The sequence below is a fragment of the Rhinopithecus bieti genome, unplaced genomic scaffold (assembly GCF_001698545.2).
Source record: "Rhinopithecus bieti isolate Rb0 unplaced genomic scaffold, ASM169854v2 scaffold_68834, whole genome shotgun sequence".
Lineage (NCBI taxonomy): Eukaryota > Metazoa > Chordata > Mammalia > Primates > Cercopithecidae > Rhinopithecus > Rhinopithecus bieti.
Genome location: NW_016826182.1, coordinates 206,297 through 226,266, shown reverse-complemented (window position 1 = coordinate 226,266; position 19,970 = coordinate 206,297). Strand labels below are relative to the sequence as shown.

General features: G+C 37.7%; 1 protein-coding gene across 3 annotated transcripts in view; it reads left to right on the top strand.

Annotated features, from left to right (window-relative positions):
• The window catches only part of RPAP2 (RNA polymerase II associated protein 2), a 101,102-nt gene that overhangs the window by 4,426 nt on the left and 76,706 nt on the right, over positions 1-19,970 (top strand). For 2 of the 3 annotated variants that reach the window (XM_017863326.1, XM_017863327.1), the window contains 3 exons: positions 982-1,080; positions 1,290-1,355; positions 17,546-17,581. In XM_017863326.1, coding sequence (XP_017718815.1) covers positions 1,013-1,080; positions 1,290-1,355; positions 17,546-17,581 — 170 coding nt within the window. In that variant the 5' untranslated portion in view covers positions 982-1,012. Of the gene's footprint in view, positions 1-981; positions 1,081-1,289; positions 1,368-4,250; positions 4,328-17,545; positions 17,582-19,970 lie in introns of all 3 variants that reach the window. The other variant, XM_017863328.1, reaches the window with a different exon arrangement.

The following is a 19,970-nucleotide window of genomic DNA, read 5'->3' as shown; positions in this document are numbered from 1 at the left end:
CCCGTCTCGGCCTCCCAGAGTGCTGGGATTACAGGCTTGAGCCACTGTGCCCCGCCGAGAATAAAAAAATTTTTAAACAGCTTCACTACATTAAAATTTTGAATGGAAATTTCTTTTATATTATCATAATCCTTAAGAGGGCAAATGAAAACTCAAAGCTTCTATTACAAAAACACTTCTTAGTATAGTTCATAGATCTTTTTCTAAACAGGAATATGAACATGACAATTCATATTTTTATTGACACAGGTAACTGCATCAGTATCGGCATATATGATGACACCAGAAAAGACAAAAGCAAATATGCTTCGTTTGAAACATAAAACTTATATCACTCAATAAAAAGTATTTCAGTCCCTGTGAAAACAGAAAAACTTGTTAAAAGATCTCAAAGTTAAGAACAAGAATCAAGATTATTTGAACATGAAGATGTCAAAGGAAACTATTTGATGTTAGCTTACAACCATCACCTCACCACTCTGTACAGATTTTTCAGAAGTGGGAAAATTTTGCACAAACTGTTCAGGAGTCACAATGACACTTTTGAAATACATTGTTGTTAAAGATTATGCTTTAAAAAATAGGTAAAATTGTATTTTATTATTTTCTGATTTAGTTAATTTTTTAAATAATTTTTTTAAAAAATAAAAGATACTGTTGTCATTTAGCTTGTGTATAGCTATAGCATCACTTCTTCCTCATGCCTCAGAATTATTTCACTTAAATATATAATCTACAAAGATGCAGAGACCACTGTGGCAGACATTTTTTTAATAACAACTTTTTTTGAATGCTTACTGTATGTTGAGCACTTCTGTAAGTGATTTTGCTTTATTTTCTCCTCTAATTCTAACCTCTAACTTATGAGGGAGGTACTATTGCTATCCCTGTGTTTTCAGATAAGATCGATGAGGCTTACAGAGCTGATAAATGAACTTTTGTATTAAACTAGGAGGAAATAACCCTCTCATTTCATTTTAGGGGAAGTTCATTACACCTGCTCACTACAGCGATGTCGTGGATGAACGTTCTATTGTCAAACTCTGTGGTTATCCTTTATGTCAGAAGAAGCTGGGAATTGTAAGTAACTCATTTTTTTTTCTTAAATATGGGCTTTTATTATTTCATTTAGCAAAATACTTTGTTGTAAGAATAAGAAATGAAACCAAAGGTCATGAACTAAAGGCATGGATTGGCCAATGATATGATATGTAGATTACTTAATCTTATAATGTAAGTTTCATGTTTATTATATGGATTCTTTTGTAAGCTGTACTTTCTTTCTTTAGGTACCAAAACAGAAATATAAAATTTCTACCAAGACCAATAAAGTCTATGATATTACTGAAAGAAAGGTGAGTTTAAAGGTTTTCATCGTGGCAATTAATTTTTTTTCTTTACTAACCACTATCCTAACAAGGAATGGCAATTAATTTTTAATGATATTAAATGGGATTCTAAAAGAAACTGTTTAAAATCTTACTGGTTAGAAAATGGTGGTGTTAAAAGTTTGGTTTTATTTGTAAATAATTCAGTCAAGGTATTAATTGTTTTGCTTAAGCTTCAATTGAGACTTGAACATTTAAAAGTTAAAAGTGCATAGTGACACAAATCTAGGCAAATAAATCATGGAACAGAATAGAGAGTCAGTAACAGACTAAACACATATGTAGACACTTGATATATGACAGCAGGAGTATTGTAGATCAGTAGAGAAAGGATGGGTTTTTCAATAAATTATACTGGCACAATTAGTTATGCAAATAGAAAAAATGAAAATTGATGCCTATCTCAGTCTGTATACACAGATCAATTTTAGGTAGATTAAAGACATAAATGTAAAAGGTAGATTCTTTTTGAAGACACTGTGGGAGAGGCCGGGCATGGTGGCTCACACCTGTAATCCTAGCACTTTGGGAGGCCAAGGTGGGCAGATTACCTGAGCTCAAGGAGTTGGAGGCCAGCCTGGGCAATGGCAAAACCCTGTCTCTACAAAGTAAAGTACAAAAACCAGCCAAATGTGGTGGTACGCACCTGTAGTCCCAGCTACTCAGGAAGCTGAGACACATGAATCACTTGAACCTGGGAGGCAGAGGTTACAGTGAGCCAAGATCATGCCACTGCACTCCAGCCTGGGCAACAGAGCAAGGCACTGTCTTCAAAAAAAAAAAAAAAAAAAAAAAAATAGGCTGGGGGCCATGGCTCAAGCCTGTAATCCCACCACTTTGGGAGGCTGAGGCGGGCGGATCATGAGGTCAGGAGATGGAGACCATCCTGGGTAACACGGTGAAACCCCATCTGTACTAAAAAATACAAAAAATTAGCCAGGCGTGGTGGCGGGCTCCTGTAGTCCCAGCTACTCAGGAGGCTGAGGCAGGAGAATGGCATGAACCTGGGAGGCGGAGCTTGCAGTGAACCAGGATTGCACCACTGCACTCTGGCCTGGGCAACAGAGCGAGACTCCATCTCAAAAAAAAAAAAAAAAGAAAGAAAAAAAAGACAATATGGGAAGATATAAACTTGAGGTAGAGAGACTTTATAAAATAAGATGGAAAATTTTGGGCCAAAGAGGAGAAACTGATAAACATTTCTATATTAAAATGTTAAATTTTTGTTCATCAGAAGTTTCAAAAAAAAGAATGAAAAGAGAAGCCACAAAGCAGAATGTTGTTATTTCATGTAACTGACCATAGAATCATATCTAGAATATATGATCTATAAGAAAAGACAGACAAACTAATAGAAAATTTACACAAGGAACTTGAATGGCTAAAAAACATATGAAAAGATGCTCAATGTTATCAGTAATCAGAGAAATAGCAAATAAAAACACATTGAGTTATGTTTTCACAGCCCACAAAATAGCCAATATTAGGAAATCTTTTTGCAACTAGTGGGAATCAAAATTGGTGCAACCTTTTTGAGAAATGGTTTGGCATTTGTCTGGTGAAGTCTTTGCACATTCTCTGTAATTAAGCCTTTCTATTTCTTGGTATAAACCCTAATAAAATTATTACACATGTGCACCAGCATGTATGTATAAAAATGTTTATAGCTGGATAAACAGTGGTATATACACACAATGGAATATTAGCCTTAAAAAAAGGAAAGAAATTCTGACACATGCTACAAGGTAGATGAACCTTGAAAATAATATGCTAAGTGAAATAAGCCAGCACAAAAGGACAAATACTATATGCTTTCACTTACATGAGGTACTTAGAGAAGTCAAATTACTAGAGACAGAAAGTAGAATGATCATTAAGAGAGGTGGGAATGGTAAGTTAGTGTACAGGGTTTCAGTTTTGTAAGATAAAACGAGTTCTAAAGATGAATGGTGGTAATAGTTGCACAACAGTGTGAAGGCACTTAATGCCACTGTGCTGTACACTTAAAAATGGTTATGATGATAAATTTTATATGATGTATATTTTACCACAATTTTAAACATTTTTTAATTGCAAAAAAAGTTTATAGTAACATTGTAGTGATAGCAAAAAAATTAAAAACAACTCAACTGTCTATAAATGGTAAAGTGTAATACACTAACACAATGGAATGTAGTACACAGTGAAAATTAATAAGCTACAACTACTTGAATGAATCTTAAAAACATAATTTTAAACAAAAAAAGTAGCAAGGTACGGTGGCTCACACCTATAATTCTAGCACTTTGGGAGGTCAGGGAGAAAAGATTGAGACCAGCCTGGGCAACAAATCGAGACCCCATCTCCACAAAAAAATAAAATAGCCGAGTGTGGTGGCATGCCTGTAGTCCAAGCTACTCAAGAGGCTGAGACTGGAGGATTGTTTGAGCCCAGAAGTTTGAGGCTACAGTGAATGAGACCCTGTCCCTAAAAAAAAAAAAAAAAAATTAATAAGTGAATGAAGTAAGATAAGAATGTATAACAGTATTATTCCATTCAAAAAAATGTTTAAAAATAGGCAAAACTGAATATTTTTTATAGAGATATGTACACAGGTGCTAAAACTGAAGAGAAATGAGGGAATGATTAACATCAAATTTATGATAGTGCTTCTGGGGAACGTGGAGGGCGATGCAGTTGGGAAGGCACATAGAGGCCTTCAAAGGTTCAGTATGTTATGTCTTACTTTGGGTGGTAGATCTATAGGTTTCCATTTTATTCTTTGAACTATACATTTATGTTTTATACTCGCAACTGTATGTAGGTAATGTTTCACAATAAGAAAAAAACTGGATTTATAATGTTCTTTTCAGTCTTTTGCAGCAATTTTGTTATCAAGCATCTAAGTTTTTTGAAGCACAAATTCCCAAAACTCCAGTATGGGTTCGAGAAGAAGAGAGGTAATTTAAGTCATTGTGTATACACATTTGTTCATATATTCTGTTCTAATAATTTGTTTCTTCTTTTTGAGATTAGCTGAGAGTAGGTCTAGTTTTCTGTAAAAAGTGACCATTTTATACACTTTAATTATGGGGAAATGGTTATATTTTAAGCATAGCTATTGAGGATTTTACACTTAAAATCAGAAAATGCATACATACAAATGTTATTTGTTTGTTGTTTTAGCTTTAATTGCTAAATCAGAACTTTAACTCCGGTGCCCTGTGATGCTAGTTATGTCTGTGAATCCTGTTAATATGATAATCCTGGAGGAAGAATGTTAAATTTTTTCAGAAGTTACTGGGTCTTAGGATCCAAGTGAACTCTGCTGTGAGGAAGGTTAAAAAGTTCAGAGTCATTTACTCTTTATAAAAATCAGTACACTGTTTTATCAATTTAAAGACAGACAATTAAAAGTAATTTTTTTTTGTACAAAAGTTTACGGGCAATGCTGGAGTTTAGCCTCTTGGAAAATGATTTAAATACTTGCAATGTTTTACTAGGTGGTAAAGTCAAGAAAATTTTATTATTGAGGGTGAAATGGCATGATAATATAAAGGTAACAAGTTATTGTTACGGTAATTAAACTGCATTGCCTAGAAATTCCAATCAAAGGCTTAATGAGATAATGCCCAAAATAAATGCGTATTTGAAAGAGTATATCATAACAACACAAGGCAGTGTTACTTGTCGTAAGATAGGAACTATGCCAAATAAACTAATGGCCTAAACATAATGAGATGCAGGTTAACTAGAAAGCTCTGACTCAAAAAAAAAAAAAAAAAAAGCTGAAAACCTTGAAGTCTTTTCTAATGCGTAAGGCGATATAATACCACTCTCAATTCAAATAACATCATTTATGCTGATGACAGCACGTGTGATGGCACACACCTCTGCCTGCCAATCCAATCCTGTGTGGTTTAGGATATGGAAAACGTGACACTGTGGCCCTTGATAATTGGGTTAAACGTAATGAAGACTAAATTGTTCATCATTTCACCACCAGCCTGTCAGCTTTCTTGTTGGGAAAATAAAAGATTGGCATTGTTCAACATGACTGGGAAGCTAAGAGTATTTTTTACTTATTCTTTTTCTCCTTTCTTAATATTTCTGTCACTAGAGCTACCCATTACTTCCCCAGTCCTCTGAGAGCAACATATTTTATTCCCCACTGAAACCAGTGTTTCCTCAAGTTATCCTTAACTTTTCTTCCAAAGAGATTTTCTCTACATCTTAAATTTAACCCTTTGTGCCATCCTCATTATCTACCTCAACTGCTTCAAAACCACTTACCAAACTACCTTTCCTGCCATCTCTGTTTTCTTCAAGCATAGGTATTGGTACTTCCTTTAGCTAATTTAAACAAGTCTTCCAGCCTGGTGTAGTGGTTCATGCCTGTAATCTCAACACTTTGGGAGGCCAAGGTGGGCGGATAACTTGAGCTTAGGAGTTTGAGACCAGCCTGGCCAATATGGTGATACCCCGTCTCTACTAAAAATACAAAATTTAATTGGGTGTGGTGGCGGGCATTTGTAATCCCAGCTACTCGGGAGGCTGAGGCAGGAGAATCACTTGAACCCGGGAGGCGGAGGTTGCAGTGAGCCAAGATCATGTTGCTGAACTCTAGCCTGGGCCACAGGGTGAGACTCTCAAAAATTAAATAAATAAATAAAATGAAGTAAAACAGGTCTTCCTCTAACGTTTTCCTAAAATCTTACCGTCCTATATTCAGAATGCTCACTTTTCCCCAAAACTTGAAGCCCTTTCACTTTATATTTGCAGTTCTTGAAATTCTACCTTAGCTATATACCCTTCACTACCTCACTAAAAAAGAAAGATGAAAATGTCCTTTGTGCCGGGCACGGTGGCTCATGCCTGTAATCCCAGCACTTTGGGAGGCTGAGGCAGGCAGATCACGAGGTCAAGAGATCAAAACCATCCTGGCCAACGTGGTGAAACCCGTCTCTACTAAAAATACAAAAATTAGCTGGGCGTGGTGACGCGTGCCTGTAGTCCCAGCTACTCAGGAGGTTGAGGTAGGAGAATTGCTTGAACCTGGGAGGCAGAGGTTGCAGTGAGCCGAGATCCTGCCATTGCACTCCAGCCTGGTGACAGAGCGAGACTCTATCTCAAAAAAAAAAAAAAAAAGCCTTTGTTTCCCTAATCTAAATGAATCAACTTAATTTATATTCAAATTGTGCAGTAAGTGCTTAGTACCTGGCAGGCTATACACATACACACATACAAGTATAAAACCCAGCCTGTGAATTTAACAATCACTGGATGGCAGAACATGAATTAAACACATTTGTGTTGACTTTAATGGGGACCTGGCCTATAAATGAGCAAGGTTAGGACATTGCATAATGAGAAACTGTGAGCAAAAGTGAGAAAATAAACCTGTGGGAATGGGTTGGGATATTGAACATTGGCTGACTTGAAATTTGGGAAACGAGAAGATAGCAATAGATAAATAACAAAGGGCCAGACTGAGTGTGGTAAACCCTCAAGTACTGGGGAGCCATCAAATGTTTTTGAGCAGAATTTAATCTGATATTGATGTACAAAATGAATTAAGAAAGAATCATAATTAAAGAGCTAAAAGGGTTCTTAGAGAGATTTAATCCAACCCGTTCATTAAGTGTATTTCTTAAACTAGTGATCTGTATGAGACCAGGATTCTATTTGTTATATTCCACTTGATTAGAAGGAAACAGTGAATAATCTATATATATGCATCTGCCTCATTGTATAGCATAACTATAGCCCTTAATTATATATAACACTTGTCAGTGTATAACCGTATCAGTATCTTTTATATCTGGGTGCATTTGTGTTACCTTAATTTCCAAATTCTTAGGGGCAGGGATTATGTCCATGCTATTTAATTAATCCACTAGAGGTCACTGTTTTTTCAGAGACATCTTTTTACCTGTGCTAAGGATCAGAATTCTAGAATTTGATATTTTTAAAAGCTTGTCTGGCTATTGCACATGTAAGCTCTACAGAAATGTGGTATTTTAAAGAAAGTCTGTTCACATGTGGTATGGGATACAATATCCTGAGCCAGTCTTCCTTTAGGGAGGAAAAAATTGCTTCTTGTAAATGGTGGCATGTAGTATTTAATGCAGAGATATTTTTATTAGCTTACAGTGAGTCATGATAAATAATAAATTGCATCATAATAGTAATTTTAATAATCATAATTTTAAAATAATAATAAATTTTTATGGCCAGGCGTGGTGACTCAAGCCCATAATTCTAGCACTTTGGGAGGCCAAGACTGGTGGATCACCTGAGGTCAGGAGTTCAAGATCAGCCTGGCCAACATGACAAAACCCCATCTCTACTAAAAATACAAAAATTAGACAGGAGTGCTGGAACACGCCTGTAGCCCCAGCTACTTGGGAGGCTGAGTAAGGAGAATCGCTTGAACCCAGGAGGCAGAGGTTGCAGTGAGCCAAGATCACACCATTGCACTCCAGCCTGGGCGACAGAATGAGACTAAGAATAAATTGTTAAATTCACCCAAAAGATTAGATATCTTCTTGCAATGACTTCCAAACTTTCGACCACTAAGTGCATTTTACATTATGATCTCATATATGCGTATAACTGAAACTAAAACAAAACTTCTGTGAAACAGTATTATCCTTACTACATGAAATGCCTCTGATATTTTCTACTCTGTTGCTTTTTTAAAACACTAGCAGCAACCTACTTAATTGATTGGTCCTGATCTGCAGTTTGAAGAGCACTGTTTTGTTGGATTTAGCTCAGGTTTTTGGTTGTTTTACCATAGGAAACCCGCTTCTCAACACTAAGTCTCAGTTTCCTCATTTGTAAAAGGAAAAGGTTGCATTTAACTTCTGAGTTCCCTTTGGTTCTAATGACTTACAGTTCTAAGCCAACTGTGTCATTAGTCATTGCTACTGTAAAGAAAGTTTTCTACATAAGGAAATATTTATTAAAATGATGAAAATTAAAATTATCTGCTTAAGACTAGAGAAACTTATACTACCTTGTAGAAAGGTCTGTCTTAAGAATTTTGAATAAAGTTACTGACTTTAATAATTTGATCTCTTTAGTCTGTAAAAGTGAAGGCTGATAAAATATAGATCAAAGCTTTTAAATTATGAAGAAAAACCAGGGATGTTTTAGAGCATGTCCTGAACAATTTGAACTTGGCATCACTGAGGATGCCATGACCTTACACACCATTTGGAAACAGAATATTGAATTTGACCTAATTTGGTCTTACATTATTGTGAAAGCCAGTAAGTACAGGCATATCTTGGAGGTTTGGTTCCAGATCACCACTATACTAAAGCAATAAAGCAATCGTGGATTTTGTTTCCCAGTGTCTGTAAAAGTTATGTTTCCACTATGCTGTAGTCTTTTAAATGTACAGTAACATTATATGTTTAAAAAATAATGTATATACCTTAATTTTAAAATATTTTAATTGCTTAAAGATGCTATTGATCATCCGAGCCTTCAGCGAGTATTGGTCTTTTTGCTGGTGAGGGTCCTGTTTTGATGTGGATGGTCGCTGACTGATCAGGGTGGTGGCGTCTATAGGTTGGGGTAGCTGCGGCAATTTGTTGAAATAAGACACCAATGAAGTTTGCTGCATTGATCGACTTCCTTTCACTAAGATTTCTCTGTAGCATTAGATGCTGTCTGATAGCATTTTGCCCACAGTAGAACATCTTTCAAAATTGGAGTCAGGCCAAGAGCGGTGACTCATGCCTGTAATCCCAACATGGTTGGGGGGCAAGGCAGGAGGATCACCTGAAGCAAGACATTTGAGACCAGCCTGGGCAACACAGCGGGACCCATCTCTACAAAATGTTTAAAAAATAAAAAATTAGCTGGGTGTGGTGGCACACAACTGTAGTCCTTGTAGCTACTTGGGACGCTGAGACTAGAAGATCACTTGAGCATAGGAGTTCATGGTTGCAGTGAGTTAGATCAAACCACTGCACTCCAGCCTTGGCAACAGAGCAAGACCCTGTCTCAAAAAAAAAAAAAAAAAAAAAAAATGTTGAAGTCAGTCCTCTCAAACTTTATTGCTGCTTATCAACTAAGTTTATGGAATATTCTAAATCTTGTGTTACCATTTCAACGATGTTGACATCACCTTCATCAGGAGTAGATTCCATCTCAAGAAACCACTTTCTTTGCCCATCCATAAGAAGCAGCTGCATATCCATTCAAGTTGGATTATGATATTGATGCAATTCAGTCACATCTTCAGGCTCCACTTTTAATTCTTGTCTTGCTATTTCCACCATATCCATAGTGACTACCTCTACTGAAGTCTTGAACCCCTCAAAGTCATCCATTAGGGTTAGAATCAGCGTCTTCCAAACACCTGTTAATGTTGATATTTTGGCCTCCTCCCATGAATCCCAAATGTTCTTTTTTTTTTCTTTCTTTTTTTTCAGACAGAGTCTCACTCTGTCACCCAGGCTGGAGTACAGTGGCGCAATCTTGGCTAATTACAACCTCTGCCTCCCCGGTTCAGTGGCGAAATCTCAGCTCACTGCATCCTCTACCTCCCAGGCTCAAACGATTCTTGTGCCTCAGCCTCTCGAGTAGCTGAGACCACAGGCATGCGCCACCACACCCGACTTATTTTTGCATTTTTAGTAGAGATGGGGTTTCGCCATGTTGGCCAGGCTGGTCTCAAACTCCTGGCCTCAAGTAATCCACCCACCTCGTGTTAGAATTACGGGCATGAGCCACTGCGCCCAGCCCCAAATGTTCTTAATGATATCGAGAATGGTGAATCCTTTCCCCAAAGGATTTCTATTGACTTTGCCCGAGTCCATCAGAGGAATCACTGTGGCAACTATAGCCTTAGGAAACGTATGTCTTAAGACTTGAAATTACTCCTTGACCTGTGGGCTACAGAATGAATATTATGTTAGCAGGCATGAAAACACTAATCTTGTATGTTTGCATCAGAGTTCTTGGGTGACTAGGTACATTGTTAATAATCAGTAATATTTGGAAAGGAATCTTTTTTTTTTTGAGCAGTAGGTTTCAACAGTTGGCTTAAAATATTCAGTAAGCCATGCTGTAAACAGATGTACTGTCATTTAGGCTTTACTTTTCCATTTATGGAGCACAAGCAGAGTAGATTTAGCATAAGTCTTAGGGGCCCTAGGATTTTCAGAATAGTAAATAAGCCTTGGCTTCAACTCAAAGTTACCAGCTACATTAGCCCCTAACAAGAGAGCCATCCTGTCCTTTGAAGCATTGATGCCACATATTTACTTCTCCTCTATAGTTATGAAATCCCTAGATGGCATCTTCCTCCAATATAAGGCTGATTTGTCTACAATGAAAATTTGTTTAGTGTAGCTATCTTCATCAGTGCTCCTAGCTAGATCTGCTGGATAACTTGCTGTACCTTCTACATCAGCACTTGCGGCTTCACCTTGCACTTTTATGTTATGGAGATGGCTTCTTTCCTTGAATCTCATGAACCAAACTTTGCTATCTTCTACCTTTTGTTCTGCAGCTTCCTCACCTCTCTCAGCCTTCACAGAATTGAGGAGAGTTAGAACCTTGCTCTGGATTAGGCTTTTGCTTAAGGGAATGTTGTAGCTGGTTTAACCTATCCAGACCACTCAAACTTTCTCTATACCAGCAATAAGGCTGTTTTGCTTTTTTGTGTTCACTGGACTAGCATTTTAAATTTCCTTTAAGAACTTTTCTTTCGCATTCACAACTTGTGTACTGGCAAAATAGGCCTAGCTTTTGGCCAATCTCAGCTTTTGACATGCCTTCCTCACTAAGCTTAATCGTTTCTAGCTTTTGATTTAAAGTGAGAGATGTGTGACTCTTCCTTTTACTTGTACACTCAGAGGCCATTGTAAGGGTTTTGTTGTTGCTGTTGTTTTTTGAGGCTTTTTTGTTTCTTTTTTTTTTTTTTTTTTGCATTTAGTAATGCATTTTATTTATTCTAAGTTGCGTATATTTTTACATTTTTAACACCTGTGCTATTGAAATGGATCTCACAACTGATAGAATCTTAGATTACAGCTGGACGCAGAGGCTCACGCCAGTAATCCACACTTTGGGAGGCCAAGGCCGGTGGACCACTTGAAGTCAGGAGTTCAAGACCAGCCTGGCCAACATGGTGAAACCCCGTCTCTACTAAAAATACAAAAATTAGGTGGTGGCATGCACCTGTAATCCCAGCTACTTGGGAGGCTAAGGCAGGAGAATCGCTTGACCCAGGAGGCAGAGGTTGCAGTGAGCCGAGATGGTACCACTGCACTATAGCCTGGGCAACAGAGTGAGATTCCATTTCAATAAATTAAAGAAAATAAAAGGGAGGGGGGCTGGGTGTGGTGGCTCACACCTGTAATTCCAGCCATTTGGGAGGCCAAGGCAGGTGGTTCATCCAAGGTCAGGAGTTTGAGACCAGCCTGGCCAACATGGCAAAACCCCATCTCTATTAAAAATACAAAAATTAGCTGGGCATGGTGGCTCACGCCTGTAATCCCAGCTACTGAGGAGGCTGAGGTGCGAGAATCTCTTGAACTCGGAATGTGGAGGTTGCAGGGAACCGAGATAGTGCCACTGCACTCCAGCCTGGGTGAAGAGCGAAACTCTATCTCAAAATAATACATAGATAAATAAATAAAAATTAGCTTTTCAGAGAGACAGAGGTCTTATCTTGTTGCAGTCTCAAAAAAAAATTTTTTTTTTAAGGAAAAGCAGTATTCAATGTCAGTGAGTCTTCCATTGTAAAGTTACTAATTGGCCTGATTTCAATATTGTTGTGTCTCAAGGAATAGGGAGGCCTGAGAAGAGGAAGAGAGATGGGTGAACAGCTGGTTGGTGGATCAGTCAGAACACACATATTGATCAATTAAGTTTGACATTTTATGTGGGCTTAGTTCATGGTACCCCAAAGCAATTACAACACTAACATCAAAAATTACCATATATTGCTATAACAGATAACAATGAAGTTCGAAATATGATGATTACCAAACTATGACACAGAGAACACATTTTGTTGAAAAAATGGTGCTGATAGACTGGCAGACACAGTTACCACAAACATTCTATTTGTAAAAAATGCAATATCTGCAAAGCGCAATAAAGGAAAGCACAGTTAAACAAGGTATGCTTGTATAAATTTATTTACCAGATTTTATAATACCAAAACCAAACAATATCCCTTAAAATTTATAAGAATAGTATCTTTATATCACAGTAAGCTCACTACCTCATTCGTACAGATATTTAAATAAATTTAAGATTTAGACAAATTCACAAATTCCACCTCCATACTTTTATCAAGGTTTTGGAGTCAGAAAGGGCCTTGGAGGTTTTCTAGCTCCTCGTCTTTAAGGTATGTAAAATATCTGGAGTATATCCGTAATGTCATGGAAACTAACAGTGGTTCTCACAAAATGTCTCTTGATAACCCTGTTAGAGACAAAACATTGACCTAGAATGGTCTGGGTCATGACGCACTATAATCCTTCTCATCTTGTGAGTTAGAAATTTTTTACCCACTTGGTGGCCAGAAACAGACCACATTGAGTTTTGATCCTCTGAGAGTGTGCTCATATAGGTAATTATATAGTTGCAGTTATAAATCCTGTTTGGCTAAATGTAGGTTCTGATAAGCCTTTGAAGGTGAGAAGTCTCCTGAATTGTAACCTAAATCTTAAATCTAAGGAAAGGAGGACAAATGTTGAAAATCAAATTATGATTTTAAAGATCAAATTGGGGTGAATGGTTAATGCTGACAGAGCTAAAAGCGCCATCATCTGGTCCAGAGTAGGGGATTTCACACGTTGCTTCTTGGCAGTAAACAGTAGAATCTCGGAGGTGCGGAAGCCAAAAACCTCTGCAGAACAACTACAACCTCTTCCTGAACAGCCACCTCTGTTGCTTGATATGCAGAATAAAAGCTTTCTGAAACAGGGTTTAACATGTCTCAAAATAGATTTGACAAGTTCTCACCATACCTGCTGCTTCTGCTGGTTTATGTATAACATACATACTCTAAGTGATATATATGCACATATATATAAATATGTACGTATATCCACTAAGTTCTTTGGTATAAGTTATTTCTAGTTTTAGATTTACTTTGCTAAAATGAAAACCAGTCATCTAATTTATACTTTAGTGAAAGTAAGATGAAAATGTTTATGAAGAAACAGCTTACAAGTGTTCTTTAACTAGAATGGTTACGTATTTTTGTTTTTTAAACTGAGCTTTCATAACTATCTTCAGGACAACAAAAATTGTGGGAAGAGAATAGAAAATACTTAGCTGGAAGAGAAATGGCACTTTCTCTTCAAACAAAAGGAATTTGGATTTCATCTAAGAAAGGATAGAAAAGAAAGAGCAATGTAACTTGGTGCTTCATTCTTTCTAAAACAACACATAACAAAAACAAACTGGAATTTTATATTGAATCTTTAATTTACTTTATTTCAGTGTCAGGTACCATTCTTTATAGACTGGGGATCAGGGAAGGTATTTAAGTTTCCTTTAAGACAGTTAACATCTAGAAACAATATTGAGTTTAGTTCTCAAAAGAATTACACAAAGGAGAAGAAAATAGTTTGTAAAGTATATTGAGTTCCTGTGAAAGGGATTAAGCAAAGGAGGTATCCTTACAACTTTTTTTGAGTCTTTTTCTAACACTAAATAGAGGCAACAGGATATAGAAAGAGCTTGGCCTAATTCGAATCCTAGATTTACTACTTGTTAGCTATGCAATCTCAGGAAGTCATTTAACCTCTCAAAACTTGTTTCCTCATCTATAAAAATAGAGTTAAAGGCTGGGTGCGGTGGCTCACACCTGTAATCCCAGCATTTTGGGAGGCCGAGGTGGGTGAATCATGAGGTCAGGAGTTCGAGACCAGCCTGCCAACATGGCGAAACCCTGTCTCTACTAAAAATACAAAAAATTAGCGGGGCATAGTGGCAGGCACCTGTAATCCCAGCTACTCGGAGGCTGAGGCCAGAGAGTCGCTTGAACCTGGGAGGCGGAGGTTGTAGTGAGCCAAGATTGCGCCACTGCACTCCAGCCCTGGCAACAGAGTGAGACTCTGTCTCAAAAAAAATAAAAATAGAGTTGTAAATTGTGTGAGGATTAAATGAAATAATGTGTAAAACCACCTAGCAGTTTGGGAAGATGAAAAAGTGCTGGAGATGCATGGTGGTGACAGTTGCACAACAGTGTAAATGTACTTCATGCTACTGAACTGTATACCTAAAAATGTATTAAACTGTAAATTTTACCACAATTTAAAAAATACACCTCGCATATGGTAAGTAATGCTGATTTTTTCCTTTGCCTTCTTTAAAGATGTAAGTTTCTTTTAATTCTCAAAAAATAACAAGTTGTATAGCAGGAGATGTTGCATAAAGCTGTCTTAAATTGCATTCATAATTTACAGTAATGTTTATATATTTTGATTACCATTTGATTCAGCTACACTTGGACCTCATTCTTGTTTGGAACTATTCTGCCTTCAAGATCTTGAAATAAGAGCTTCCCGTCTCTGACCACAACCTCTATCTCAATCTGCAGCTATCACTCCCGAGTCTGCTTTGTGACCTCATTTTGACCTCCTATCTCTAGCCTAGCTCTATTCTTCTGAGTTGGCAGACCCTCTTACTTTTGTTTTCTTGAACTCTACAGTCAGCGATTACAGTGTCCTCTTAAACAACTGTAGATTCTTTCTCCCTTAACCTTCTGCCATGTCCACCTTCCCAACCTCCAGTCATACTTTTTTCCTATTTAGCTGCTGAACATTTTGGGGAAAGTTCTCAAATAAGACCATTAGCACTTTAGATAAGCTATCTCATTTAATTCAGTCCTCTTAGCATCCCTGGGGAAATACTATGTTACTCACTTTATGAATGGTGGAACTGAGGCTCAGAGTGGTGTGGCGACGCACCCAAGGACGCTTAGTTATATATAGATTTGGGATTTAAACCCAGGTCTGTCTGATACCCAAGCCTACATTCTTTGTATTCCTTTGGCCCTGTTCTCTCTACTATATTTTTCCCACCTTTTTTTTTTCTTTCTTACTGACTTTAGAATAGACCTTTTCTACTCTCAAACTTTGAACCAACCGTAGTAGATAGTTTAACCACTTTACTGAACCAATTGAGGGCATCCAGCAGAATCTCCTTTGACATCATTTTCTTCGTATGGGTCCTCATTTCTCTGCCTCATTGCTGATAAAGTACCCTCCTTTATCTTACTGATTCCACTTTCTATCCTGGGCCTTGCTTTATGATTTATTTGTATTCTGCCTCCTTTGAGATATCCTTTCATATTGATTATTTTCCCTCTACCTTAAAAAAACCTGAAAAATATCTATTAGCCGTCTTATAGTAATTGGTGATCTCAGCAAGAGCCATTTCAGGGGAGTAATGAGTACAGATTCCAGAAGGCAGAATGTTGATAACTGAGTAGGAAATACGGAAGTTGAAAATGGCAAGGGCAGACTTCTTTAATAAAGGCTTACGACGAAATGAGGAGGGGCTGTGTGATCGAAGGACTTTTTTTTTTTTTAAGAGATTGGGTAGATTTAAACATGATTACATGCTTTTAAAAAAGAGAAAAAGGGAGAGGTTTGTAGAGTAAATACCCTAGAGTGAGATTCCATGGGATTAGCCTCAAATGCCTTTATATACAGGCTGTATCCATCTTTATAAGCCCTGCTGAAATGACACCTCTCTGAAACTCCTTTTGATTGACTCAGGAGGAAGTTTTTCTTCTCTGATTTCCTGTAGCAGCTTATACATCTCTCATGGCATTTAACACATAACTGTCTTGAATAACAGTGTAGTTATTATGAGCTTTACTGTCTGGGTTTGATTCCTGGCTTCACCACTTACTAGCTGTGTGATTTTGGGCAAATTGCTTGTTCTCTCTGTACTCAGTTTCCTTATCTATAACATGGGGATAATATTAGTAGCTGCATCATTGTTATGAGGATCAATATCTGTAAAGCTCTTAGAACATGCATTTTTCTTCTACTGAATTGTAAGGTCTGGCTGGATGTGGTGTCTCACACCTGGTAATCCCAGCACTGTGGGAGGCTGAGGTGGGGGCAGGGGGGTTGCTACTACTCCAGTGTAACTGCTTTCGCAGAAATTAAGGCAAAAAGTCTTACCACGTAAAGGAAATCCAACAGAATTATAAACAGTCTTTGCCTTTAAGGAGCTTGTAAGTCTAGTTAAGAAACCAGACTTAAACATACGAAAAGTTAAACATTGGCCAGGCACAGTGGCTCATGCCTGTAATCCCAGCACTTTGGGAGGCCAAGGTGGGCGGATCACCTGAGGTCAGGAGTTCGAGACCAGCCTGACCAACATGGAGAAACCCCATCTCTACTAAAAATACAAAACTAGCCAGGCTTGGTGGTGCATGCCTGTAATCCCAGCTACTGGGGAGGCTGAGGCAAGAGAATCGCTTGAACCCAGGAGGTGGAGGTTGCAGTGAGCTGAGATCATACCATTGCACTCCAACCTGGGCAACAAGAACAAAACTCTGTCTCAAAAAAAAAAAAAAAAAGAAAAAGAAAAGTTAAACATTTAGGTAATGGTTCTAGTAGTATGCCATAAACGAGTTCATGATTAATTATGTTAATTGTACAGACAGTGATGACTCTGGAATTTAGGGAAGGGATTTACTTTAGTCCAAGTTAGTCAAGGAAAACTTTATTGGGCTAGTGGAATTTGAACTTAACCCTGAAAAGTGAGTAAAGTTGGGGTAAGAGAGAGACTAATCCAGATTTCTTGCTGATGAGTTTGAGAGTACTTTGTCCTTTAATTTTTTTTTTTTTTTTTTTTTTTTTTTTTTAAGATGGGAGTCTTTCTCTGTTGCCAGGCTGGAGTGCAGTGGCGCAATCTCAGCTCACTGCAACCTCTGCCTCCCCAGTTCAAGCAATTCTTCTGCCTCGGCCTCCTGAGTAGCTGGGACTACAGGCACACACCACCATGTCCAGCCAATTTTTGTATTTTTAGTAGAGATGGGGTTTCATATGTTGGCCAGGATGGTCTCGATCTCCTGACCTCGTGATCCACCTGCCCAGCCTCCCAAAGCGCTGGGGTTACAGTCATGAGCCACCGCACCCAGCCTAATTTTTATTTCTGTGTTCTTGTTACAGGCATCCCGATTTTCAACTGCTAAAGGAAGAACAGAGGTATGGTTGAATCAGTATCATTTACCATTTATATATTTATGTTAATAGAAACATCAGGAGTGAACCAGGTGATAGGAGCTCTTGGACTTCCTGTGCTGATGCATTATGTAAATGTCCCATTCTAGCCCACACAAAGAAATATTTGACCTGTTCAGCTTTTTCTTTTGTGATGGTAAGATGATGTGTTTGATCTGTATGATTTATTGTACAGCTGTTCCTCCCGAGGAAATCTAATTTAACCTGTTGAAATAGGACATAAACACAGCCTCCATCTCAGATACCGTGCTTCTTTGTCAACTAGATTGTGCCTATTACATTTGTTGAAAGGTTTTTATAGTCCTATAGGATTTCAAAACCAATAATGTGCCAGTTACTTAATTATTTGAAAGAGCATCTAAAGCATTAATATAAATTCCAAATTGTGATTTTCTTTCTAAACTTTCCTCATGGTATTGTTTGCCTGGCCATGGCCATCTCTCAAAACACATCCCTTAACTCTCAGAATAAATGTTCCTAGTTAATAGTCACTACCTTAGTCACAGGGCGTTGAGCACAAATAAGAGATATTTATTTGTTGGTGTATATCTTTATAGCTTCAGAGTAGTATAAAAACATATAACTGCCTTAAAACTCCAAGAGAAAGTATGAAATACATGAAAGTTAAATTGTTCTAATTTTTTGAGCTTACACCTATTTTTACTTCTGATGCAAGAGACAGCCCCATGGCTATATAGGCTAGATTCTAACTAAAAGATGGTATCTAAGACTAAACTAACTTTTTGTCTTTTTTCTTCATTCCCATCTATGACCTTGCTTTCAACTTTTATGTATATATATTTTTTCCTTTACATTTTCCCACAGCTTACTTCTTGACCCAGAGTCTTTTTCATCCTGATCTTTTAAAGTTTTGATATGTGTCTGTGCTTGAGAGCGTCCTTCTTTGTTTCAAGTTTGTATTGGCAAAGCTACTCTTGCCTTTTCTCTTTCGTAATTCTTTATCTTATTTAAATCTAATCTGAAAATTGAAGAACATTGTCAGGGACAACTTTTGTCTTTTATTGTTAGCATGCTGTTGTAACTGTGGATTTTAAAATTTAAATATCTTTTATTGAAAAATGTTGATTTGCTAACTTGTTCTGCTATGCCTTTCCTGTGATTTTCATTCTGTAGAATTTTCTGTACAACAATCAACCAGAATTAGAAAATGTTTACCCATTTATTTTTATCATTTTATCTTTTCAAACCTAAACACAATTCCTGTAATTTTTTTTATTTAAGAAACCGATAATGACATTTTCTTCCTTTTTTTTTTTTTTTTTTTTTTTGAGACAGAGTCTCACTCTAAATCACCCAGGCTGGAATACAGTGGCACGATCTCGGCTCATTGCAACCTCCGCCACCTGGGTTCAAGCAATTCTCCTGCCTCAGCCTCCTGAGTAACTAGGACTGCAGGCATATACCACCGCTCCTGGCTAATTTTTGTATTTTTAGTAGAGACAGGGTTTCACTATGTTGGCCAGGCTGGTCTCGAACTCCTGACCTCAGGTGACCCACCTGGCTTGGCCTCCCAAAGTGCTGGGATTACAGATATGAGTCACCACACTCAGCCAAAATTTTCAAAAGAAAAACTTTTTTTAAAAAGGTCAGCCAGTAATCCCAGCACTTTGAGAGGCCAAGGCAGGTGGATCACTTGAGGTCAGGAGTTTGAGACCAGCCTGGCCAACATGACGAAACCCCATCTCTACTAAAATACAAAAATTAGCGGGGCGTGGTGGTGTGCGCCTGTAATCCCAGCTACTTGGGAGGCTGAGGCAGGAGAATCACTTGAACCCAGGAAGCGGAGGTTGCAGTGAACCGAGATCTTGCCACTGCACTCCAGCCTGGGTGACAGAGCAAGGCTCCATCTCAAATAAATAAAAATAAAATAAAATACAAAAATAAAAAATAAAATGGTCAGCCAGGCATGGTGGCTCATGCCTGTAATCCCAGCACTTTGGGAGGCCAAGGTGGGCAAATCACTTGAGGCCAAGAGTTTGTGACCAGCCTGGCCAACATGGCAAAACGCCATCTCTACTAAAAAAGCACAAAAATTAGCCAGGCGTGGTGGTGCCCACCTGTAATCCCAGCTAATCGGGAGGCTGAGGTGGAAGAATTGCTTGAACCCAGGAGGCAGAGGTTGCAGTGAGCTTAGTTCACACCATTACAATCCAGCCTGGGCAACACAGTGAGACACTATCTTAAAATATATATTTATTTTATATTATTTTCATATTATATCTTTTTAAACTACATATATATTTTATATATTATATATAGTATACATTATGTAATATATAAGTATATGTTAAATATGTAAATATATATACTTTATATATATTTATATATTATA